This window comes from Ciconia boyciana, chromosome 3 (assembly GCF_034638445.1).
Source record: "Ciconia boyciana chromosome 3, ASM3463844v1, whole genome shotgun sequence".
Taxonomy (NCBI): domain Eukaryota; kingdom Metazoa; phylum Chordata; class Aves; order Ciconiiformes; family Ciconiidae; genus Ciconia; species Ciconia boyciana.
The window spans coordinates 39,864,540-39,890,697 of NC_132936.1; the positions used below are offsets into that span (position 1 = coordinate 39,864,540).

At 41.8% G+C, this 26,158-nt stretch overlaps 2 protein-coding genes across 21 annotated transcripts in view; one reads left to right on the top strand and one right to left on the bottom strand.

Annotated features, from left to right (window-relative positions):
- Positions 1-3,309: 3,309 nt before the first annotated feature.
- CEP162 (centrosomal protein 162) overlaps positions 3,310-26,158 on the bottom strand; it is a 76,886-nt gene continuing 54,037 nt past the window's right edge. For 13 of the 16 annotated variants that reach the window (XR_012041393.1, XR_012041392.1, XR_012041391.1 and 10 more), the window contains 3 exons: positions 7,845-8,144; positions 7,671-7,734; positions 7,223-7,516 (listed from right to left, as the gene is read on the bottom strand). The gene's annotated coding sequence lies outside the window, so the exon portion shown is untranslated. Of the gene's footprint in view, positions 3,420-7,222; positions 7,517-7,670; positions 7,735-7,844; positions 8,145-15,747; positions 15,880-26,158 lie in introns of those variants that run through there. The other 3 variants (XR_012041387.1, XR_012041389.1, XR_012041388.1) reach the window with 3 other exon arrangements.
- Positions 3,765-26,158, top strand: part of MRAP2 (melanocortin 2 receptor accessory protein 2) — a 29,684-nt gene continuing 7,290 nt past the window's right edge. The window contains exons 1-9 of one of the 5 annotated variants that reach the window (XM_072855395.1): positions 3,765-3,829; positions 9,623-9,720; positions 10,400-10,558; positions 12,466-12,514; positions 13,464-13,568; positions 13,744-13,869; positions 14,245-14,394; positions 20,252-20,351; positions 25,604-26,015. In XM_072855395.1, coding sequence (XP_072711496.1) covers positions 14,268-14,394; positions 20,252-20,351; positions 25,604-25,997 — 621 coding nt within the window. In that variant the 5' untranslated portion in view covers positions 3,765-3,829; positions 9,623-9,720; positions 10,400-10,558; ... (2 more) ...; positions 13,744-13,869; positions 14,245-14,267 and the 3' untranslated portion in view covers positions 25,998-26,015. The other 4 variants (XM_072855397.1, XM_072855396.1, XM_072855399.1 and 1 more) reach the window with 4 other exon arrangements.

A 26,158-nucleotide genomic window follows, 5' to 3' on the forward strand; every position in this document is an offset into this window, starting at 1 on the left:
GTGGCATAGGTATGAGTTTACTTGATTTTTTTATTATTATTAGAAGGTACTTCAGAACATTCAGTTTGTAGAGAGAGGAACACAGACTGAAGGTGACGCATAAAGAAAAAAGGATTGTATGCTAGAAATTTGTGATTCTGAAGAAGTTTTAAAGGACAAAACTGTCAGTAAAGGACATAACTTCTGTTATGAAGGAGTTATGCCAGCTCTATGCCTTACTTAAAAGGGGAATCAGGATCAGTAGAGAGGTGATATTTACCTCTCGTGTGGCTGATGCTGGAATAATGCCTAAGTTCTGATCTACCTTCATTGAAAAATTGAAATGGGTTACCAAAAGGAAAAAAGGGATGCAGTGTTCAAGACTATGAACCCCATCCAAAGACTGTTAATTATAATTATGCAATTACCATAGGAATCTACTGGGAAACAACTTGCTTTTTAACATAGAAAAGGTACTAAGAGCTTCAAACTCCAACTGGAAATGAGACAGCGTTTTCAGTAGTTGAGTGTAAGAGCACCGAAAGATGCTCCAATGGAGGAAGGTGGATTCTCCTACTGCTACTGTGGGCAAGGACGGTCTCTCAGAAGCTGTTCCACTTGCACAGCATGGAGTTTCCCCATAGTTTTTCTGCGACCTCAACTTAATACTAATTCCATCTTAAAAATTATCACTTGTGAAAGTGATATGGCTACAAGATATGAACATAGTTTGTTATTCCCCCACTTTTTATAAGTGTTGTGTATATCTGTAGATTTGTGTCTAATTTCTACTAATGTGACTGAATTAAAACCTGCATGGGTGGCTTCTGTTAAAACTTCACTCTCCATTCATGGATGTTTTAGTTTTAGCTTTTAATTCAGTTTCATGTTGTAAGTACATAAATTATGCTTTCCCCTATAATATTATTTCTTTCAAAACAGGACAAACAGAAGAACTCAACAGAGTTTGAGAAAAAGTCAAAATCAAGTTTTGGTGACTTTGAACCCTGAATTTGTAAGTACATTTGTCTATAAACAGCACTGGGAAGCTGACTAGGGCAGCCTGTTCATAGATCTGCAACCTTGAGAAGTTTTTTTGAGAGTGTAGTACAGAAAAATGGTAAATATGCTGAAGTTTGTTTCTTTATACCATTTTTATTAACATACAAATGCAACCAAACAACTTTATTCTTGTAACATAGTCCTACTTGTCCTAAGTGGTGCAGGAAAGTCCCTGTGTTGCCTTCTGTTTAAACCACCACATATCTGGAAGAACTGCAAAGCTCTTAACTCTGTAATAATGTTCCTTTTCAGGACTGCTTTTTTTTTCTGTGTCAATTCTAAGAAAGCTACAGTGAAGAGGGTTTTTTTTCTTTGCTATTGCTTTCTAGATGGCTGCTAAACCCCAGGCAGCTACTAAGTATACATGAATCTAAAGATTTGGCAAGTGAGAAGGACTGGTGGAATGAATTTCTGCAGAATTTGTGCTTTAATTGTAAATGCGGTCTCTAGCTGTGTGTCACTAAACCCTGGGCTGATGCCGCAGCTGCTGAGCCTTAAGAGGGCAGCTGCTGCAGATGAAGCTCCATCCTCATTCTGGTCAGCCGCAATGTGAATGCCTGCACTGCCTCTCCTCTTCCCTCAGCTGAATTCCTTTGCCTTTTAAAAATTCCCACTGCTGGCTCTATTAGGAGGAAGAGACATTAATGATGTGCATGAAGAGAAAGAAAATGAAATGACAGGAGGAATGGAAAAAAGATTGTGCAGCACACTTATCTACACTTGGAGTTTGTGCACCTGCAGTTCCACATCTCATCAGGAAAGAACACTACATTTCTTCCGCTGCAATCTCAGCCACATTGCTATTACTGAATAGTCATTGATTCTGCATTTTCACTAATAATAAGTGTTAGAACCGAAATCAAGAATCTTGCGAAACTGCTACAATTCTGTTTCATTAGTGTAGCTGTGGTTTGTTTCTGTTTGGCCTCTTCTGCATTTGGTATAAAAGCTCTAAAATCTTTCCTTAAAGGACAAAGCACAGGAGATGTGGTAGAAGTGGGGTATTGGCTACATGATGCTGCTTTCTTTTAGAGAGAATTTGAATGCTAATTTTTTTTTTTTAAGGCTAAGAAAAATGAACAAAAGCTGGAGTCATTCTGCCTTTTCAACAGCAGTGGAATTAGCAGGAGACGGGTTGTTCCTGACTTCCCATTGTGCTTATTCACTTTTGTGATCATAATCATGACAATGCATAAGTGTCAGTTCTATATTTTTGAGATGAAGGTGACAGTATTGAGAGCTCTTATGACTTGCTGGAGAGAGACAGCACTGTCCAAGATCACAGTCCTGCCTGGAAAGAAACAGATGAAAAACAGTGGTTTCACAGATGCCCTTACTTGCACACAACCTGCATTCAAGTGCAAGAAGACAAATGGATATGAACCGCATAGAGAGGCTGATGCTAAAGAGCAAATGCCAGAGCATTTTGCACTAGCAAGGATCTGCTACAACATTTGAGCGTGGGTATTGCAGCAGGCTGGTGGCTCCGTTGGATAGGTGTGTGAGATTTGTTTCCTAGTACTGGATTGAAGAATTGTCACGCCATTCATTACAGCACTTGATTGCCATGAAGATGATTAAAAGCCATGAAGATGATAAAGGGACTGGAGCATGTGACGTATGAGAAGAGACTAAGGGAGCTGTGATTGCTTAGCCTAGAGAAGGCTCCGGGTGCTTTCACCAATGTGTATAAATAACGGATGGTGGGAATAAAGGTGGAGTGAGATTCTTCTCAGTGGTGTCCAGTAACAGGACAAGAGGCAATGGGCACAAATTGAAATAACAGTAACTTCCATTAAACATGAGAAAAGTGGTTTTTTTTGCAGTGAGGGTGATCAAAGACCAGGACAGGTTGCCCAGAGAGGTTGTGGAGTCTCCATCCTTGGAGATACTGAAGACCCAACTGATGTCCTGACCAACATGCTCTAGTTGACCCTGCTTCAGCAGGCCTAGACGATCTCCAGATGCCCTATGAACCCTCAATGATTCTGTGATTTCCTGTGCTTTAACTGCAAGCAACAGAATGAGCTGATTTCACATACTCTTAAATGTCTCTTTAAGAAGCTGCAGTTCATAGGGATGGAAATGGTACGAGAGGCCATATAATCCCAGTAGTTTTAAGGCACTGCCCTGCACCTCCTGGCAGCTGAGACAGCACCTCTTACAACCTTCCCTGCCCCCCATTGGGAGCAGGCCTGGTGCCAGCAGGCCTGGCTGCCCAGGGCCAAGGGCCCCACTCGAGATGGCTCCCCATGGGGGGCCTCGGGCCTACCCATGTGCAAACGCGCTGGTCCCTCCACTTCCAGCGGGGGCAGGCCATCCTTCTCGGCTCTCCTCACCCTTCAAAATTAACGCTCCTCCTTGAGATGCGTGTGGTCCTGCGAGACAAGAGACAGTCAGCGGTTACTGCCAACTGTACTCTGCCCCTGTCAGAAGCCGTGCAGCTCCCCGCTCCCTTCCCCTCCCCTCGACGCCCGCGGACGCGCACGCTGGCCCGAAGCGGGACGCGGGCCCTGTCCCCGCCGCCGGGGCCGCCTCACGCCGACAGGCGCTGCCCGCCCCGCAGCCCGCACCTGCGGCCGCCCGCGGCGACGCTCCCGCCCGCGCTGCCCATTGGCCCGGGCGCGTCACGTGGCCGTGCCATGCCGCCCAAGCGAGCTGGGGCGCGGCGGCTGCTGCTGATTCATTGGCTGTGGCGGGGCGCGGTCCGGCTCGCCTCGGCTCGGCTCGGCTCGGCTCGGCTCGGCTCGCGCGCGGCGCGGCGCGGCCGTTGCTGCCGCCCAGTCAGGTAGGAGGGCGGGGCGGGCGTCACCCCTCGCCGGCTTCGTCCCGCTCGGCTCCCCCTCAGCGCTGCCTCGTCCCGGGCGGCGGGGTGAGGGCGTTCCTGGGGGGCTGCGCTTTTCGCCCGGGACGGAGCGGAGCTTCGGGGGTTTTGCACCGCGCTCGGGGGCGCGGGCGGACGGGCGCGGTGCGGGGACGCGCGGTGAGGGAACGGCGCTGCGGCGGGGGGTGAGGGAACGGAGGGCGGGAGGGACGGGGCGGTGCTGCCCTGCCCTGCCCTGCCCTGCCTCGCCCGCTCCGCGCCGCCCCGCCGTAGGGCCCGGTGGCGCGGCGAATGGGTGGGTGCTCCCGGCTGGGCGGCGTGGCAAGCCCCGAGCGCGGCGTTGGGGTGCCGCTGCCCCAAGTGCCTGCAGTTCAACCCGCGTTAACAAGCGGCTGCGTGGTTTCGAAACAGAGACCTGTAGACTTTCCTAAGCCTTAAGGTCTTAAGTACTCCGCTAATTTTTATTTTATTTAAAATAATAAAAAAGCTTGAGGTGGTACTGTTCGTTTGGGTGTCGTGGGAAATGCCACCTGCAGAAAGCTTGTGTCACGTTTCTGAATTTGTAACGGAGTGATTCCTCCTGATGTTACGAGCTCTGTGTATTCAAAACAGCTAGAAAGCACATAGCTTGCTTGGAACACATGGAAATTATTTTCAGTCCCCCAAATTATTGTGTGTTGTGTTCTGCTCTGACTGCTGAGCATTTGAATGAACTTAAAAATTTAATCTAGAATGTTTGCAAAAAAAAAAAAGAAAAAGCAAGATGAGTTTGTGGTGTGTTTTGTTGTGGTGGGTTTTTTTCCGGATGACATCTCCCTTTGTGGTTTCAGACTGAAGGGATGAATGTCTCTCCTCCATGCAGCCTCAGATTACTTCTCCTATTCTCAGTTTTGCCCTCTTCCCTTTCCCCCATGTGCTCTTCCCTAGTCTTCTGCTGATTCTCATACTTCCCCCTCCTGCCCCTTCCTTCTTCCTTAACAGTCGTCTTCTTAGCAATCTCTTCCTCTGGTGAGCAGCCACTGTTGACAATGACTGGTATGGTAGGCAGTTCAGGTCCCTTTCCTGAGCTGTCTGCCCTTCTTTTTGCTGGGGATGATCACCTCAATGACAACCCTGAACAGTATCTGTTCCTGGACATTTGCCTTGTTCGTCCTGGCGTATCAACGCTGGACAGTGACTGGAAGCGTAGGCACACCATTAGTTTGCCACTTCTCCTGTGACAGGTGAGGCTGGTAGAGGGATGGGACAGCAGTGGCAATGCTGTCTTAAACTCCCTTGGCAAGGCTGGTCAGGGTTTGTTTCTGAGAACACTGAAGCACTGCTATTTCCAGGTGCGTTTCCCAGCCTACTGCTCTGTTTTGGAGCTACTCCCTCTGCTCCTGTTACTCTCATTTGAGCTCCCCAGAGGCTGTATACACAGGGATGCAGATTTACATAACCACTGTGGAAATAAATAGATGTTTTGGTTTCTGCTTGGAGATAATCAGGTAATAGTCTCAAATACTGCTTGTTTTTTCCTGTCCATTTGTGGTTCCCTATTCAGGTTCCTAATCAGAGAGTCAAGATGATTTTTTTTTACCACAGGAGTAAATGGCTGGAAAGATGCCAGAGGAACGGCAGCTCTCCATTGACTGAGGACAGTCTGGCTCCATTCTTGCTGAAAACAGTGAGACATTCTGGATGTATCAATCACAAGCAAAAATGTATAAAATAAATCGAGCTATTGCAAGAGAATACCTTATTTTTTGAAGGAAAAAAAATCCAGAATATTAAGAGCTAGACAAAGTCATTTACTGCCTATTCCTTTGCTGGTCATCTGTGTACACTTTGTGGTGGAAGAGGTTTTAAGGTGAAGCACAGATGATACTCTTCCAGCTTGTTCAACAGTTTAAATCAAATTTCCAGTCTTTGAACCAATAATACAAGCTATTACTGGCAAAATTTTAGTACAAATAAATGAAGGTTTTATTCCGCATACTCACTGCAATGGGCATTGGTTGTACTGTTTTAAGGATGTTTCCTTGGTCTCTAGTTACTTGTTTATAGCCTGGTGTAGCACAGAGACGTGGCATTAAGAATGGGAGAATTCAGATGTGTGCTTATGAGTCGTGTACTGCTGTCTGATTTACCTCAAACGAAATCTGTATTTGAGGCACTACAATAAATTGTTTGCTTCTTCAGCAGCACTGGAGGGAAGAATTAGATCTAAAGACAGGAAAAAAACAGTTCTAGTTTGGAAAAACCCCAAACCAGTTTGACTTTTAATAAACAGCTCCGTTTCAGTGACTGTTTGAAATTCTCACTGAACCGATTAAGGCAAAATTTCTGCATCGTATTGTAGGCTAACTACAAAAGTTCAGAAAATGTTTGTCATTCAAGTGTGGAAGTTTTCAAGAAAAGATGTATTTTTTTTATTTTAGTTCTTGAGGAAACATAATACATAACTGACTTTTCAAGTTGAAAAGCTTAAGCGTTACTTCACGTCTGAGAGATTATGGCTTTACGGACCCTGTGTGGGTGAGAGCATAAACTGAAGATTTTTCCACCATAGCGCAGTCAAACCATGGCTGTGAGACACCCAAGTGTGGGAGTAGCTCTGAACAAATGGTCTATCATACCTGGGTTTTTTTCATTTCTGCCAGTTTATCTTCCGCTGGCTTCAGCGTAGACTGGGAACAAAACTGTTTCTATGGGGAGAACCACTGAGAAGTGAAGAGGTGCTATGAAAGGTGCGCTGTGGCCTGTAGTTCGGACCAGATGGACATTATGTGAAGATTAGAGTCTTATTTTAGTAACGGGAGAGGGGAAAGGTACTCAGCTTCCGCTCTGCTTGTCAGCCTCAGCGCTTTGTTGTTTTTTTTTCACTGATGCAAAGCCAAAACAGAGCTATGAAATGAGGCCTGAATGCACTCACCCATTTTCTTGGCTGTGCAACCATATGAATGTCTGCTCCACATTTAAACCCAGGGGCTGGCATGTTGTGACGGGGCAGCTACAGGTTTGGTACGGGTGGCCTCTACAGCAGCAGCACCTCTGCTGCTTGGCACAGGGCATCTTCAGGCCCAGGTTACTGACACTAAGGGAGCCTGGGTAATTTCAGCTGTTAATCAGTGTCGAGTTTCCCAGAAGCAATTACACAAGAGCAGTTCCTTCTTTCAGCCTTGCCCCTGTTACAAATGGTCAGTTTAGGTGTGGTTATTTGAAATACTCCCTGGTGCCTCTGTTCTTGGATTCAGTTGTTCTTTTGGCTATGCTGAGGACTATGCTTCCAGTGTTTCTTCACGACTTGCAGACCAGCCAATATGAGTAAATCTAGTCTAGTAACCCGATGCATAGGGTTACATGCATTGACATAAATCCTCTTCACAGAGATAAATATTTTTCCTTTTAAATTTAATGTCCTCTCTTAGTTGAGGCTGCTTTTAAAAATAGGTTCTTACTTTATAACACACATAGAAGGTATTTTAAAACAACTCTTACAGCTAGCTCATCTTCTGGTGGAGCCATTCCCGTTGACCTGCAGTGGGCTGATCAGTAAGAGTGTGGAGGGGGAGAAGCTTTCCTTTCTTTCTACTCAGAGTAAGGCATCAGATTGACAGACTTCAGGGTTAGCAAGGAAACCAAAACATCCCCATCTCAGTGCTGAGCTTTCTGTGGGAATAAAGGTAATAAAGAGACACATTTAATAAAATAAAAAAATAAGACTACTTTGCCAAGCCAGAAAAATTCAGGAAGATAGCGCAGCCCAAAAGCAGAGGCATTCAGGGCAGGCCAGTTGCAAACTTGCTCTATGGTTTACTCTTACCTCGTTAATGGATGCGCCAGAGCTCTTTCACTTGAGGGTTTTCTATAACATCAGCCCGGGACCTCTGAAAGGTTGAAGGTTAAAAAATTTGTAGTGTGAAAGGGTTAAAATTGGCAGTATTATAAACAGCTGAGGGAAATACAGCCTTTCTTTTGGAGTGTTGAATATACTTACCTGTACCATTGACGTCAGCACTTGTAATGTAGTGGACTGAGAGGTCTCCCTGTACCTTAGTGCTTACTGATGGGCCTTCTTTGAGTCTGGTTGGTCTTGAGGGAACTTGCGTTTTGAAGCTGGCATATGTGCACATCTGAGAGGAGGTTGACTTTTAGTGGGGAGAGGAAGATGGACTCAGCAATACCCAGAGCTCTCTTCTGACCGCGGCCTTGCTGCATCTGCAGCCATGTCTGTGAGCCTGCTGCCCTCCAGGAGTAGGTTCAGTGGCGGTTCAGCTGGGGCATGTCTGGGAAAAGACTGTTGAAAGGATAATCGTCCCTCTTTAAAACATGCCCAGAAATTTAAACCTGTTATTCATCTGAGGTTTTATCTATTTGTTTTCTCTTTAGAAAAATAGAGTTTTCTTTGCTTCAAAGGAAGGTTTAGTCTTGTTTTCTACTGTGACTATAATAACTGTCAAGTTTGTGGGGGTTTTTTTGTGTGTAGAAATGTATTTTTTGGGTGGAAGGGTGAATTCTTGTAATATATCAGTTTTTGCCATCTTGAGTTTCAAAATGAAATGTTTTCTGAGCTCAACTGAAACTCAACATCATACGTTGAAGCTGGATGATGGATTGATTGTAATTCTGCCCTAGCTGCAGGAAATAAATGGAATTATGGCTAACATCTCTTTGTTATTTGTAGATAATGCTGTCTCTTCAGACTATATATTCTGGCTGTAATTTTTAAGGCTTTTGGTACTGGAGTTAAGCTAAGCTATTTGCTTCCGTGTGTTTTGGGAGCAAGTCCCAATAGCTCTATACTAACTGTTCCATGCCCCTTTACTGTCAGTGCAGGACTGAAACTTTTTAAGAGCAGAAGGAATACATAGCTTCTGTCATGCCACATCAGGTATAATTCAGCTGTCTTCTCAGACAAGGTTTATGAGTGAGCTTATGTAATGTTTGCTCTATCTGTTTTCAAATCCATATAGTTGTCTGTGAACTCATAGCACAGTATGATTTCATATTAGTTTCTGCTTTACTTCCAGATGGCCCCCACTCAGTTGAACTACTAAGTGGGCATTAATGCTTGCATATATCATTATTATATCTTAGGAAAATATTTGGCAAACTGTTTTAGTCTTTTATTTGTTCAATTTTACTTTGAAGTCATAAAGTCATTGCTTTTAAGTACAAACAGTAGCTATACCATTAGCATGCAAATTGTATATGATGGTGTGGAGACCTCCTTTTTACACTGCAGCACACATGGCGCAAGACATTAAGCATTAGTACATGGAAAATAAGATATTTTCATGAGAATTTATATGCGTGGTGTATAAGCAGTTTATTTTTGGAATCTAGTTTACATTGCACAGTTATAAGGATAATAAAATGTATGTTATATGATGTGTAATAGAGTGGTATGAGGCACAGATGTCTAACTTCATCATTTCTCATCCTTAGTTCCCAGGATAAGCAGTGACTAAACCAGAATTTTTTTCTTACCATTGTTATAAAGTCCTTTTGCGATGCATGCAACATCATTCTTGCTATTCTAGTGCAATAGCTCATGCATATGATGCTGTTGGTGAGCATCAGTCATGAACATAATCAGTGTTAACTGTGGTACTTTCTTTTCTCTCCAAGAAAGGTCCCAGGTGTTATGCACTCACAGTTAGCATGTATAATTGTTTTTTTCTTAATTGTACAGTCAGTTTTCAGTTACCTTTCTATTTTTCTTGCTAAATTTCACTTGTTTAGTATAGCTTGCTTTCCTCTCTTTTATTGCAGGCAGGAAGATTGGGTATTCCCCTGAAAAGACCACAAGTTTGATCTCAAATCCTGCACATCTACAATCTTCAGAATTAGCAAGAAGCAAGGACTGTTTGGTTAAGTATTTCCTCCAGACTCCTTTCTCATCAGTGGTTGAGAGTGGCACAGCTTGTTCGAAGCAGTAGCCATGTAGTAGGGTTGTAGGAAGATGGGGTCAGTATTACCTTTCAGCTCATGCATTGCAGAGTAAATAAGTTTGTGCTTGCTTTCCTCGTTGACTTTTTTCCCCTCTGACATCACCTTTTAGTCCTTGGGATGGAATAAAAAGGAATGTGGTGGTGGTGGGTGATTCCCTTCTTCCCCCATGCAGAATATTGTTGCTGATATGGGGACTTATGGGGTATGGAAACAGCCTGAGTTGTTAACTTCTCATAGCTAACAACTTCTGGGTTAATTGTACTGCCTAGCTGATGGAGCTGATGCATCCAGGTGTAGTGCTAAGCTTTCTCAGGCTAGGACTTCTCACAGTGTGAAATGTTGCTACTTTTTTTTCCTGCCTGGCTTTTGGGATCTTCACAGTGTGCAAGGGGCCAACAGTTTGCTCATTTATTCTATGAAGACTGTAAAGTGCTTAGATGTAAGTAAGAAAGATGAATGGAAGTATGTGGAAAACCAATGTAGCTTTTGATTGTAAATTTACCAAGTTGCTTGTGTCTACCACATTGGTAGTTTCTCTTGCTCCAGAAATGAACAGTACATTGACCAGTCCATGTGGATTTATTCTTGTGCATGCAGGTCAGGTTTGGAGGTGGTGGTTGCTGGTTACATACAAGGCTGGTTCCAGATGTACGCAAAACCAGATTTGCCTTTGTGGCCCCAGTGATGGTGTAAGCCATGAAGCTGTGCTTCAGATATGGTGCGTGTCCAGTTTTGCCTTTACAGTGACTCTGAAAGGTAAGTGGCTGTAAGCATTGTGCAATGTGCTAATGATGTCCAGATTGAAGCAAACAGTCTAACTACAGCAGTGTTTGATGCCCCACTGCTGCAGTTCAAAGATGTGGATTTTGTGCAAATATAGCCCAACAGTCAAACAGGCTTGCTTGGGTACCACTGGCAGGCCAGCTGTGACCTTACAAACTTTCACACAGGTTACAAATGAGTTCTCACGAAGGTATGATTCAGCTCCAGGAGTTGCAGTTGTGTCTCCATGGGGAGTGTCTGTGCACCCGTTGACATCCTTTATCTGCAGAGACCAACCCAGTGCTCTCGAAGAAGGCCATGAGCACTTGCCCTTTTTAGTTTATGGGAGACTGAGCTACCTGAATCTCCTGGCTAGCAGCACTGAACACAACCCTGCTTTGGGGTTTCTAGAGTGATCAAAGTGAAGCTTTTTGTTGCTCACATACTTGCTCCTGAAAGAAATGAGCCAGGGTGAGGAAAGGCTGTCTGCATCCATACACAGCAAAATCAACAGAGGGGCTTTCATGTTTGCCGTAAACAACTCCTGTGCCCCCCCCCAAAAAAACTCAGAGCTGTGGGATGAATCACTGCCATCCCCTCCTGGCACAAAGAGCGCTTGAGTGCATCACCTGGGGGAATTCCTTCCCAGAAGCACCTGCAGTCCCTCCATGACCTGCTGCAGCCTGGCAGATGCACGTGACAGGCTGCTAGCATGCCAACTCACCCTGCTTTGCTCTTTGGGAGATGCAAGGTCTTAATGTTCACTACTTTTGCTGTGCTGGTCCTTGTTCCACCATACTAAGCTGGCTTTTTAAGTAAAAAGGTTTGCTTTAACATGTTTCAGGCTGAGGTTTTGGAGGCATTTGGACAGACAAAGCTTACAAGTGAGCTGCAAGCTAGTTTGGGACAATGTTTATGCTTAGCTGTACTGGATCACTTAGAGGCATATTTTATATTTCCCACAAATCCTGAGGCAAAGGTTTAGCCTGGGAGCTGGTGACCCAGGTTTCATTTAGCACCTCTCCCTCTGATAGTGGCTTGTCTACAATAGAAGTAAGTCTAGAAACGCTTGTAGAAATGGTGAAACACTGGAGCTTCTAGTCCTAACCTAAGACTAAAACAGGACAGATTCTTTGTGTCCTAGAAGTGGCTATTCTCCCCATAAATCATAAATGGACACTAGTGACTAGATCGGGAGAGAGATCTGCATGTGGCCCAATTAATCCAATCTGCCTGCACTTGAGGTGGAAGAAGAAACATTTTTTTGGATTGTTCATATGCCCTGTTCTGCAGTTTTCTGCCTGCAGATTACTGTTCAGGCAAGGAGGTGACAATGAACATTGGTGATGCCATATGAGAAATATTTAAATGAAAGACTTCTAGAGAAGGGTATAAAAGAGAAAAGCAGTTCTTAAACAGCAATGTGCTAATAACATTTGGCAAGAGACACATCATCAACATTGAGGAGAAGGGGAAAAAGATGGTTGGAACCCTGTACAGCACCATGTAGTCTCTTAGGGCTCACAAAATTAAACACAAAGTCTTGTAAGAGACAACTGACAGAGCTGAGATGGGAGCAAACTAGGACAAGAATCTTAGGTTATTCTCTGTGCCGTTTGCTTCTCCCAAAAGGCAGCAGTTACCTTAGCTGATTGAAAAAAAGAAAAACTCTGCCTAAAGCTTAATTAGACATTCATTCTTTGATTCCAGGAAATAAGAAGGCTTTCTAGTCACTGGGAAAGTGAAGGAGGACCTTTACTGTTAACACAGTCACTTAAAGTTGCATTTGTCTCTTTCTGTCATGTTATTTAAGGGTTGGAAGTAGAGGATGGGAAACATCCTCAGCCATGAACTGTATTGCCCGTTACAGCCATCTTTTTTCTTCCTTCTCTATGCTTCAGGCTATTTATTCTCACTGGGAGCTTTCTGAGTGGCTAAAGGAGAGTGAAGGTAATGTGAAGCTCCTTATCCTGACCCAAGCAAATGGGGTTGGTCACTTTTTTTCCCGCTCCCCCCTGCCCCCTTCCTGTTGGCAAGTTGCTCATTGTGAAAGCTAAGTTGATTTGAGTTGAGAAATAGAGCCATTTCTTGTTTTAAAGGATTTATCACTTGCTAGTCAAGTCAAAACACATACAAAACTTTGTGTTTAAGGTTCTGAACATTGTAACTGGGTATGAAGTTTACTTTTTAAGGCGTACCTCACTGTTTGTTTAAAATTGTTTTGAGACATTCCTGCTAGCACTTACTCATGGTAAAATAGTTGCAGAAAGAACTTTTTTACAAATTTGAAAAGCTGTTCGTATTCCCTGGGTGAATTCATGTTCCTCATTTTGTGCTGGATTCCTGTTCTTTATGTATGGCCCTCCTAGCACTTGAACAATGTGCTTTACCTGCACAGCCTTAGTCAATCTAATTATCCTTAGGAAGGACTGAAGGCTCAGTTATTTTGAGTGACGTGGCTATTTAGGGCCCTCCTTTTCAATACATTTTTATCTGGATTTGAATTTGTGCTCTGAGAATTTTCATTGTCCACAGAACAACTAATTGCAAGAGTTTTATGAACTGCATGAAGTCTTCACCCTGCTGTGTTTTAACTGAATGCAAAATTACCCAAAGCTCAATTTTATTTTACAAAAAGTATTTTGTAATATGTTTCAAGTTGGATGTCCTGACTCCAGCTGCTGCAGCAGGTGTTTTGCGCAGAGATGTGCTCTCTTTTGGTATGCATAAAACTGTCTTAATATTCTGAAAAAGTTATTCTGCAAAATGTAAATCCCTAGTGCAGTGTTGTGGTAATGACAGAAATAGCTATCAAGACAATTTAATGATGCTTAATGTTGCACTGCAGTTTTTGTTAATCTGTGGGGGAAATCAATCCTGCTTTATTTTCCTTCCGTAGTGGCATATTGAAGCTGCTTATTAGCACAGAGAAATTTAGGTTGGAAGGGACCTCTGGTGGTCATCTGGTCCAACCTCCTGCTCAAGGCATGTTGAACTAGATCAGGTAAATTTTTCCTTGTATCTAATTTAAATTTTCCATTTCCCAATTTGTGTCCATTGCTTCTTGTCCTCTTGAGTGCACCTCTGAGAAGAGTCTGGCTCAGTCATCTCTGTACCCTCTGACTGTAATTGTAACTGTAGGCAGCACTAAGGTCTCTCAGGAGCCTTCTCTTCTGCAGGCTGAACAAATCCAGGCTGCACTTTGTATGAATGATACAACCCTTTGAGACTGGAGGTCCAGCCATTTCTCTATCCAGATTTTCATGGCAGCTTTCACCCTAAGCTGCTGAGGCTGGTGGTCTTTGGTATGTACTGTTTTTGAGCTATGAAAGCTATATTCAATCTGAGGAGCTGGGGTTTGATACCTTTGTGCACTTACAGGCATCTATGTGGACGTGAACATAGATTCTCTTCTTTCCATTGAAGAGAAGCTCTGTGTTGACGAGTGGTTGGCCAGCAAGGACTGGGGAAGGAATGGGAGGGAATGCGATGGCCTTGTCTGATGGGGCAGTGATACTGGATTTTAAAGGAACAGGTGAGAAAGAGCTTTTGTAAATGTGAGTGGCTCTTCTTGGGAACACCAGCGAGGAAGAGATCCCATAAATAAGAAAGGATGCTGTATAAAATCAAAAGATGCACTAGAAGTATGTAGTCTTTATTAATGCATTTCGTATCCACAGGTATATATTTATTGAGGTGTAAGATGTCTGCCCTGAGGCTGATTTCTAACAGAACCTCCCAGCAGGCCTTGTCTAACTCTGATTACACCTGGGAGTACGAGTACTATGAGTATGGACCAGTGTCGTTTGAAGGCCTGAAGGCTCATAAATGTAAGTTCAGTAGAGATACACTTTATTGCAGCCAAGCTTGCCCATCTTAATGTTCCTACTCTTCATTTGTAACTGGTTATTGTACAAAAATATCTCTCTCCTAATTTTTTTGGATTCTCAGCAGACTTATTACTCTGTTTATTAGATTATTATAATTGTTTATGATTCTATATCTTTATTGACTGCTTTTCCTGTGCATAAGAGAACCATGGATTTCTTGGCTGTGGTAGAAACTTGTCAATACTGAGGAATATCAGAGGATCAGGAACAGTTTATAACAGCAAATACAGCCACTGCTGCTTCTGGTCACTAGTTGATATGATCTGTTCTGCTCTGTTCTTGTTCCTGTTAATGCTAAAAGGGCAGTGGTGGTCAACCTTACTGCTTTTGTTTTTCTTCATAGAAAATAAATTTAAGGCTATAAAAGATTTAAAACAAAATAAGAAATTTCTTTCTCTTTCTGAAGAAACTTTTATCTTTGGGACTTCACAGGAGTGTGCCAAACTCAGCATTTTGCTAATACTGGAGTTGTTTTACAGTAGGTAACAAGTGGAGGACAGGGACCAGAGAGATGAAAACTATGGGTAGGAATTGAGAGGAAATTTAGCTAATACAAGATAGTACAGCTGGACCAACATTATCTAAAGTCTAGGCAATGGCTTTGACTTTTATGAAATTTCTTTTTTTGGAGGAGGGGGGGAGAGGAGATGGGTGTGGGTAAAAAAAAAAAGTAACAGAGACTAACTCAGAATTACTGAGTCTTGTAAGTACTTTGGCAAAGAGAAGCAAATCGTTTTGTTTCTTTGCTTCTGAGCTGGATACACTGTGAGAGGGTTTGAGCACCAGTCTTCAAAGTCTTGGGGAAGGGTCTCCATCCAGTGCTGGAGCACTGGTCCAGGGTGGGATACCTACTTTCTGCCTCATTCATCATGATGAGGATTCAGACTGGGAAAAAGGAGTGCTTGCAGTGGCAATCAGTAGCCCAGAACGGCTGATCTCTTGGCTCTGCACAGTCAGGGAGTTTTGGGGAGACTCTGTAAGGGTCAGAAGAAACTTTTTGAAGTTCTTAATAACTTTTAAAAGAACTAGAGCAGAAGTTGCTTTTTAGCCTGAATTGTACTTTACCTTTTTTTTTCCAAAGTCTGCTGATTAGTGTCTGTATCTTTACAAATGTAAAGTACTTGAAAAATGTAGGTTAGCTTTTATCGTGTTTCTAATTTATATTCCAGTCTTCCACTTAATCAGAGGCCAAACCTGATTAAAAAGATTAGCTGCAGTGTTACGTACATGCCGCCTTCTTAGCTCGGTGTATCAAAGGGTGTGACAGGAGAAAAAAGTAAAAATGATAGTTACCTCTGGATTGCGGAAGGTATAGCGGCAAAACGGATCATGGATTGCCATCAAAGTGATTGCCATGCTAAGTGTGGCAGCTCAGCTTTGCTGTCTGGCTGTGCTGTTTGTAGAGCAGGAGGGTTCTGGACAACTCTAAGAGAATGGGACAGAAGAAACAGCTGCTTTTCAGGTAGAGCTTGATGTACTTATGAAAGAGAGAGATTAATAGTAGTATTGAATCAGTGACCTAGGAAGTCCCTTCTGGGTTCCCCCCCCCCCTTTTTTTTTTTTTAACTGATTGATTGGAGTTGGTTCTGTTTACTCTGGTGTTAGAGCGTGCATTCTCAGAGGGCTGAGTTTAACCTAGTAAAGGAACATTCTGTGTTGTGTATGGCATGATATTTCTTGCATGGTATATTCTTGGTATGTTTCTTGTTCTAGCTATTCCCAGCTGTGTTAAGACTGTCGAGGAATGTGGAGGCAATGTGGTCAGATATTTAACTTCACTGAAATCCTAACCTGAGGAGGAAGGAGGAGAGATTACACTGGGGTTGTCTTAGGAGGGAGACTTTGAATATTGACAAATCCTCACTTTTTGATTTATTGGCTTTTTTTGGCCATGTAAGAAATCTTAACTCTCATAGGCTTTGGCACAGCTGTCAGTAGGCTTAATTTCAGCCTCTGCTAACAAAGATAAATTTTGTAGAGGCAGGTGTCACAAATGGTGAGATTGGGGTTTTGTAGACATGTTACTACTTGGAAATACTCTGTCTCCTTCAGGTGTGCTACTGTAATTTTTGTAGTAATGGTGGAATTCAAATCCATAATATAAACTGAGGTGAAAGCAATGAGAGAGGCTGCTTCAGTGATCTGGCTTACAATGTAAAGTTAAAATGGTGCTGTTGGCTCATATGTATGTTGTACAGTTGTACTGCGAGCTGTAATAAAGCCAAGGGGATAAATGGCCTGACCAGTTGGTGGGGAGGTGTGTGGTGCAGAGAGAAAATGTCAGTGGTACCACTCCATTTAGAAAACACCAGCTCATCCAGTCTAAGTACTGAAAATTGGAAGTGGCTGAGTAGGGCACTTCTTACTGCACTGCTCTAAGAGCAGGAAGCACCTTTATGGTGGGACAGTCTTTGAATGCTGTTGGATATATGAATGTGAATGCAACCAAGTCCAGAAAAGAGTCTAAAAGGAAATAAACCAGCAAAACTGGAGAAGGGGTGTTAATGAATGCCTGTAACTTTTATGTTGGAGAACTTAAAGGGGAGTGGACTCTGGTTTTGGTGATGCAGGCTGGCAGTGACAGTTGGCCAGCTGTAAAACATCACTGGCTCTTCTTAAAATTAGAAGTGTGTGATTTTTTTTTTTTTTTAATTTATTTCTGATACACAAGGTATTTCACCCAACATGAGAGGGCACTGTTTTGAACCATAATAAGGTAAGATGAATTCCACAAGAGAGAGTTGGAGGACACTTTTGGATGAATGTTGATTTAATTAATTGTAGGCAAGTGGAGGTTCCTCATAATTTAATGCATATACAAACGAATTCAGAGGCCTATTTTCTGAAAGCAGAGAAAAATTTATGCTAAGTGACCTGTGAAGAAAAAATATTCACAAAACAATCTAATACACAAAAATACATTTCTTAAAAAAAAAAAAGTGGAGATGGGGAGAAGATGAGGTGTTCAAACGCCACAGAGACTTTTCAAATATACAACTGCAAAAAAAAAAAGAAAAAAAGAGGCTGTTTTACAAGCAAAAAGTATGTTCTGCCTGAGGAGAAATGATGGTAGGAACTAGAAATCAGAAAATGTAGAAAAGTAGGCACCAGATGTTTGTAAATAAAAATTTTGCAAGTAAATAGACAAAGATAGCCAGGAGATATCTGTGACTGGCAAAGATATGAACAAAATCCTTTATTGTGCCTTCGGATCAGAAGAAACCTCAGTAATGTTAGAGAGAGGTAAAATAGGTAGGAATGATCAGGGGGGTCGAACTGCTGCCAGGATGTTACAAGTCTGTGTTAGGAAGGAAAGGAAGGCTGATATTGCAACTTGGGAAAGTCATGGGATGCTTTCCCAATCTATCTGTAACTTGGGACAGTGTTATAAATGTAGTCCTACATACTATATTTTTGAATAAATGTTGTGTTATGTACTGTTTATTTTGAATAAATGCTTAAAAGTTAGGTTTGGATAATTTGCACTGAAATGAGTGAGATCTAAATGAAATGCTGAAGAGAACTCAGGCCACCTGCTTTAATTTTAAACAAATCCAAAGAATGTAATTGATACAGCAGAGGGTTGGAAGTGTGTCAGGAGCCACAATAAAGCAAGGAAGATGTGGCTTTAGGCTCAGTAAGCTTAGGAGTTCTGTTGGGGGGGAACACCAAACAAACCACAAGACAGGCTTGTTATTCATAAATTACAGGAGCACACAATGCTGGCAGGTGTGATTCTTGTGGGGAGTAGTAGTTTATTGGAATCTTGACTTTTTTTTTTCTTTAGTTTTTGCCTTTAGTTTTTTAGTTGATGGGTTAAGTTTTGCAGCTTGATCAATATAAACTGTATGCATATTTTTAAGACATCTTACTTGATCAGACTTTATGTTTTGGTTATCAATGCAGTTGCATATCATTGAAGCATGTCTGACTAATTGGTAGATGATAGTAGCTGTAAATGGTTAAGTGGTTAATTTTTTAATGGGAGTATTTATTTTGAGGTGAAATTTTCAGGCACTACAAAGTCCGGTAGGATGGTAGATAATCATGAGCTATAGTGTATTAGTGAGGCCAAACACAAGATGCATCTTGAACCACTGAATACAGGCGATATTTATAAATGATACTGAAAATAATTTAGGGCTCAATGCATGGAATTACAGAAATAAACTCATACCAGTGTGCTTTAAGCAAAAAGGAGTATTACAAACTCTCCCTGCCCCCCCATCGTGGAAACTATATTTGAACCACCCTCTAGTTATTTTACAAAGGGTGTTGAGAGGGGGAGATGTGGCAAAGGAGAGATGGAATAAACCTTGCAGTGAGAGACTTGAAACTTAACCTCCTTAGCTTACCAGAAAAAGAGATTAAGAAGTGACTTGATTGTGATAAAGTATTTTCACAGGGAGAAAATCTCAAGTTGCAGCAGGCACTTTTTGACTTTGCAGAGAAAGAGCAAATGGTTTGAATTGATTTCCAGTTTCCAGATCCGCCTTTTAATGTGAAGGATATTTCACAGTGGGAGTGTGATTAACTGCTGGGGTCAAGTACCACGCAGGATAGCTGATTCCTTGCTTTCTGGTGTCTTTAGTGCTGTAGGAGATTCAACATGCTGGCTGAAGTTCTGTGCTGTGCCTGCTGCACCAGGTCAGACAGATCATCATGTAGCTTTACAGCCACCAAGGATCTTTGAGGTTCAGTAGTAGCTGTGTAATGAGAGGTTGAGGGTAGATTGGATACCTGTCCTGACCAAGACTTCCCTCTTGCATGTTTGAATGTTACTTTTTTGAACTCTTACAGTGGAAGTTTTGAATATTTGCATAAACAAAAAATAACTACCTGAAATGACAGGTGAAAAAGCACCTGTATACTGTGGGTCCTAGACCAGGTCATATTTTGGGTTGGTGCTTTGCAGCTTTGGGCCATGCTTATTAATTGATTGTTGTCTGGAAATAGATTTGTTTTAAGTAGGACTGACGATTTATCTATGGGTCCATTTGCTATAAATGAGAACAGTATGTACATTTTAGGCACACAGGCAAAAAGCCATGCTTTTCCCAATTCCTTCTATATTTGGCTATTGCATTAGTGTTTTCCTTGTAATTAACTGGCGGTTTGACTTTTTTGTCCAAATCCATTTGGCTCTTCTGACATTGTATTGCAGTTTTCTGTATGCAAGTTGGAAGCCCAAATTAAAAATTACTCAAAAATGTCTTGTATACGTTGGTTATTGTTATTTGTTGAGGTAGCAAATAGTTTTATTTGTGGTTCTGTTTATTTCAGAACCCTCTATCTTACCACTGAAAGAAAGCTAGATCTTCCTAAACCTTATTGTGTCAAAGAAATCCATCAAAACCCAGAAACCTAATGGTCTCAGGCAGAAACAATTTAAAGTAGCAGGAGTTCAGTTCTACAGGGATAGAGGTTTTTGCTGAAAATCAAATAATCCTCTCTTCTGAGTTCTAGCACTGAAGTTGTTTCCAAAGCAATGCTTGCACATGAGCCAGGCATCACAAAGGGAGCTGCTCCTGTTTTACTAACCAAGAGAATTTAGTGTCATCCCTCTTTCAGCTTGTTTTTGGTTTGTCCAGACATCAGTAAAATTCAGGCTAGAAATTGAGAGCTTTAGGGGTGGCTTTCTGTTTAAAAATAAAGATATATCTGATTGTCCTTCCTCTTTGCCATCCAGGAATAAGATGCAAAGTCTTTTGGGTTTTGCAGTCTTGCTGCATGTGGAAGGGAACTTTCTGCAAGTGCAGGTGAAATACTGATCATCTTGTTTTCTCTTTTTCACCAGATTCCATTGTGATTGGATTTTGGGTTGGTCTTGCAGTTTTTGTCATCTTCATGTTTTTTGTCCTGACCCTGCTGACGAAGACAGGAGCACCACATCAAGAGTGAGTCTGAAAACTGGAATAACAAATTCAGCTTGCTAAGTGGCATGTCTGTTCTTCTGCAGCACCCAAACAAGCAGCGACAGTGCTGACGTTGCACTGGCTCAGCACCATCTTGTTCTGCTCCGTTCTTATGAAAGGGTGCCGTCTATCATTGTTTCAAATAATCTTTGTTCCAAGCACTTCTAGGAGACCAGTTCTGTAGAATTGTCATTAATGTGTTCCCTATTTAGCAAATAGTCAGTAGGCATGCAGTAAGAAGGGAATAGCTGCATGTATGCATTTTCATGCTGAAATGAAGTTGGTGGGTAGGGTGCCAAACAGGTGGCTTTAGATTACTGGTTTGCAAATGAATGGGGTCATTCTACGTAGGCTCAGGTTATGATGGAGTAGAACAGAGAAATGTGAATATTGACAGAGTATATACAAATAAAATGCAGTGCAGATGTTAAATTAAGGAAGTCGAAGTCTGGAGGGTTTCCACATGTTTGTATGTTCAAGTCCAAAAGGTTGATATTGGTAGCATTTACAAAATCTTCCCTTAACCCTGTAGCTCCCCTAGTGTCAGAGTGTCTTAGCTTCTGTTGAGAATTCCAGTAGATGCTGAAGTACAGATCAGCCCATGTGTGTTTAACACCAGGGTGTCCTGAAAGTCACAAACTAATCTTTTTTTTTTCTTGTTCTTTCCAGCTGATAAGTATGTGCAGACGATGCCTTGCCTCAACCATTTATCTGCATTTGCGCAGCACACAAGCTGTCAGTGCCCCTTCCTCTGAGAAAGTCTGAACCCACATCTCTCAGGCTTGTGTGCCATAAAGTAGAAACAAAAAGCCTCTCTGGAGAGTGAGATTGCTTGCAGGCAGGTAGCAATGATGAGAAGCTGATTGTGAAAGGCAATTGTTAGTGCTTATCACTTCCTAAAGCAGCCTGTCTATCCTCTGCCTTCCAAAGGCCCTTTGCTGTTTACTCATATGTAGACTGGCTCTGAGACTTCATGTAATAGCACATCTCTAGAGGCAGAGCCGTATTAGGGAGGACATACATATATTGTGAGCCTCTTCTGTGCTCCTAAACTTTTGCTTCTGCGAGAAGGAAATAGAGGCAGAAGAGTTCAGCTTCCCAGAACTGATTTGCTGAATTTCATGGCTTATATTTTTGCCTCCCTTACAGATTGTCATAAAGTAGCCAGATCCTGCTCCCAAATATATTTAAAGTCCTTGTAAGTGTTGCTGTGCTGCTGCTTTTCCCTGGAGATCTTGTTTCTTAGCTGAGCATCTGAGTCTGTATCCCATGTGAATAATATGAGAGGGAAAGAAGTGATGAAGTCAAATATACAACAAAGAGAATTTAATATGGATATTTGTCAAAAGGTTGTACACTTGTAAAAATGTACTTTCGGGTAGCAGAGGGCTGCTTGATACCTCCCACTGTGTTTCTGCTTTCTTCATCAATTTTCTTGGAACAGGCTGCCTAGAGAGTTTGTGAAACCTCCATCTTTGGTCAACTTCTACATCCAGATAACCTGATCTGAATGCAGAGTTGGCCTTGCCTTCATCAGGGCATTAGGTTAGGGACCTCCGGAGGTCCCTTCCAACCTAAGTCTTAATATGATTTCTCTTCAGTTGCTGAAGAGAGCCCAGTCATTTCCTTCCTGTATTTGTTTTAAATTTCCTTGCAGCTTTGGGAGCCATGTGCTTGAATGCTTGCCCACTTATTATGTATGCTGAGTTGGCACCTTTAAAAAATTTGAGCACTATTTTTTTGAGATTTGGCAACCCCCTGTGTATGGTACTGGAAACAGAACATCCAGGAATATGGGCAGTGAATACTGTTGTTTCCTCTTATTTTTGATACATGTATATAAAAACTGGAGAACATAAATACCTATCTGTGAAACCAGTGCAGACTGTGGTTTTAGTTTGCCTGCATCTTTTGTCTTCATATGTGACTGGATTCTTCATGACTCATCGTTTCATTAGTGGGCTGTCTTGCAGCCCTCCTTTAGAAATAGATGTTAATGGGGTTCCTAGGTCTTGGGAGAAAGCTACCCTGATTGATGGACATGTCTCTGACTTCAGTAAGTCAATTTGGCTGTTCTTTAAAGTACCATTAACGTGAGAGGTAAGTGTGACTGGGTTCAGATGGATGGATCCAAAGTAGAATACTCTGATTTTTCTAGTAGTATGCTTTTCTTGGCTCAATATAAAGGGGTATGATAGCATGTACTGTTCAAAATTGTACAAGATGTTCAGAATTTGGTACATTCTCAGACCAGAAGAAAAGGGTCAGGATATGGACGGGGAGAGGTAGAAATTTTATTAGTTATGGAAATTATGCCTGTTGCACTTTTGTTTTGTTTGCTTGCATATTAGTATATGTAGAACATTAGCTTGTGCGACAAAAAAATTGTGTCGACAATCTTTCTGAATTTCTGCCTGAAAAGTACTCTCATTCATCACTCAGGAGAGGATAGTACGCTATGTTTGTTTCTGCATTTAAAAACATCCTTAAAAACACATTTGTGCAACAAATGCATGTGTTCATGTAACCTATCTGTACAAAATCTTGGCTGATGTAATCTCAAAGCTTCATGCAGCTATTGAGGCAGGTTGTACAATTAGTTGCAGTAAAGGTGAAATGACTGCTATTTTTTTTTTTTTTTAAGAAATCAGTTGGTTTTGGTTAAGGATTCTGGGGTGAAATCCACAAAAACTTCTACAGATATATGTATGTGTTTGCTGAAAACTTATTCAGGAAGGCTTCTCAGGTTCATGGTAGCACTTCTGGATTGGTACTAAGGATCTGTTTAGATCCCCCAGTTCCCTTTGGGATGCCAAACCCTGCTGTTTTGGAGGATTGGCTACTTATTCCTTTCTATGGTTTGCCAGGTACTCCAGGTCACTTCAGGGAGTGTTCAGAGAAGGGGTGTTTAAGCTGGAGAGGAATGTCAAGTGTCAGTCCCAAACCAGTGTGCCTCTGTTAGAAGGGTATATTGGGCAAAATGGTCTGTACCCTGACAGCGCACTCAAGTCCAGTGGGCAGAGTCCTGAGCTTAATACTGAATCCAGCAGACCAGAACCCATCATCGTAGGCTGGAAGATTCCCAGAAAAGGGAGCTTGGGTTAGTTCATTGGCAACTGCTTGTTTTGAGTGGTTTTCAGTATGTGTGATGCTCAAGGTGTCTGGCATTCACCTTCCTGCTCTCCTGTTGGCAGCTTCTGGGACTCTGAGGGTCCTGTTGGCCCAAATATTGCAAAAGGGATTTGATTGTCCAGGTGACTATGCTCCCTTCCACAGCAAAACTGGGATTTCTTATTTTGAGTATTCTGAAAAGATATACACTGAGGTATACTTGCATATGGTAATAAGCAAGACTATGCAAGTTTCTAGTCTAGTTTAAAAAAAATAGTAAAATTCCTCCCCAAAATGCAGGAGGATAGTGTTTGTGAATTTCAGAATCTGAAAATATGTCTGTGTATTAGATCATGTGTTCCCTACTCATTAGCAGAGGATTGTTCTCTATCGTATGTCCTCAACATCCTGGGTCATTATAAAGTTTCTTTGCATCTTGTCTTCTTCCATTTAATTAGGTTGCCATTGCCAGTCTTGTGTGCCCCTCTGTACAGTCAGCCTTTGCTCCTTCATAGCTCACTGGATTATAAAGCACTTTCCACACCTATGAACTAGTTTTACTTCTCTAATGGATGCATTTTAAGCTTTCTTCCAAAGTTATTTCTTCCTAGGTTTATAATGCTTGTCCTTTTTTCTGTGCTTATTTGCCACCTCCACTGTCTGTGCCACAATACTACACAGAAACTCTTGGTGACAGATTTTCAAAACTATACAGGCAAATTACATTGAGTGGTGATTTCTGTTGCATTATAAATACATAAATGTCAGTCGTCAGTTCTGAAGGCTACCACAGTATTATTCCAGTCTGCCTCTTGCTGTGTATACAGTAGATTGCTACTTAGTTACTGGTCTGTTTTGCATCAATTTAAACGTTATGCTTCTACATGCTTCACTTCAAAATGCAGAATGAGCCAATGAAGTTTTGATAAACTAGAGGACTTCTTTGATTTGAAGGCTAGTGTAATTGATGTTGTTAGGACAGAATTCTCATATCATGTAATGGAAGTAAATTAGCATTTGAGAAGCAGGGATCTTTAAGATTATCACTGAAAGACTAATGGTAGGTATCCTCTGAACTTGAAGGTTTCAGGGTTAGATTTCTGAAGGTGCTATCTGAGGCTTTCAGAAGCATGTACGCACTTACCTCCTACTGCAGGCTCAAAGGAATTTAAATTATAATGTTTCTCTGAAAAATCTCTCTTAATTGCTGTGTGTACCCTTAGGAGCCCAACTATCTGGCTCCAGCGTCATTTGCTACATGTTCACATGTAAACAGTGTGATTTATTAATTCTTACTTATATTCTGAGAATATGTTTAGATTTTTTGCTACTCATCCTCTGAATGCCCCTGCTGCCTTTCAGATGCAAATAACCTGCATTTTTGTGATGATAGCATATACATTTAGCCTGACAAAGAATGTATTACTATCTGTAAAACTTCTGTCTAGCTTGAGCTTTTCTCATCCCTGGCTGTTCATGGCTCCTGCACAAGTCCATGCAGATTGCAGCTGGTTTGAGCTAACACTTCTAGAAAACTCCAAGAAAGATGTTAAGATGTCCTTCCTGGGCTATATGTCTGAATTGTTAAGACTGCCAGTCTTTTATAAGCAGTCTTTAGTTCCAGCTCTCCTGATCTGGAAATCTGAATGTCACTGACTGAAGTCAGTGGAAAAGATGGTTTGATGTCAAATTATGCCTTTAGTGACAGCAGTGCTGCCTATGTGCTGCCTATGTCTCGGAAAGATTTTCTCCATCAAAGATTTTTCTCAGTGTTCTATAAGCCATTTTAAAAAACTTGTTACTGCTTGATACTATTTGATGTCAAGAGGAAATACTGAAGAGTATTTCTGAGCTCATTCAGCGAGCTGATTATTGAAGTATATTGATTACTAGAAGTCTCGTTTAAGAGTGCTGGTATTGATAACTTACTCCCATAGAAAATTATCAAGACTTAAAATAGCGCCAGCAGAAAAGAATAAGTAGTGCTGGCTCTTAGTCTGTTCTCGATAAACTGTAGGGTTTCCTTTCTTCCTGATCATAATGGTTGCTGAAACCAAATTTGCTGTTAAGAACTCGAATTGTTCTACTTTCATGCTTACTGTATTTTTCTTTTTCCTCCTTAGCAATGCAGAACCTTCTGAAAAAAGATTTCGCATGAATAGCTTTGTGGCAGATTTTGGAAGACCTCTAGAGTCAGAGAGGGTCTTTTCTCGTCAAATAGCTGAAGAATCCCGGTCACTTTTCCATTTCTGTATTAATGAAGTGGAACATTTGGACAAAGCAAAACAAAGTCAGAAAGGTTCAGGTCTGGAGAGTAATATCCACTTCCAGGAAGTTCCCAGGAGCAGTGGAATGTTTGAGGAGGACTTAAATTGTCTTACAAAATTTAACATTCCTAACTTTGTGAACACTGAGCAGAACTCTTCACTAGGTGAGGATGATCTCCTCATCTCAGAACCACCAATCATTTTAGAAAGCAAATCAGTCATGCAGTCTTCCCGTCGGATCCTTGACTGAAAAGTCTTGTACTTAAAGGTAAACATTCCTGTTATTGTCCAGTTTGAAGCCCTTCTTGGCCTTCTGGTATTTTGATAGAAGGTATTTCATACCTGTGCTTTTTATTGTACGTAAGACTGGCTGTGCTGACAGAACTCGGTTGAGACAAGAATCACTTGTCA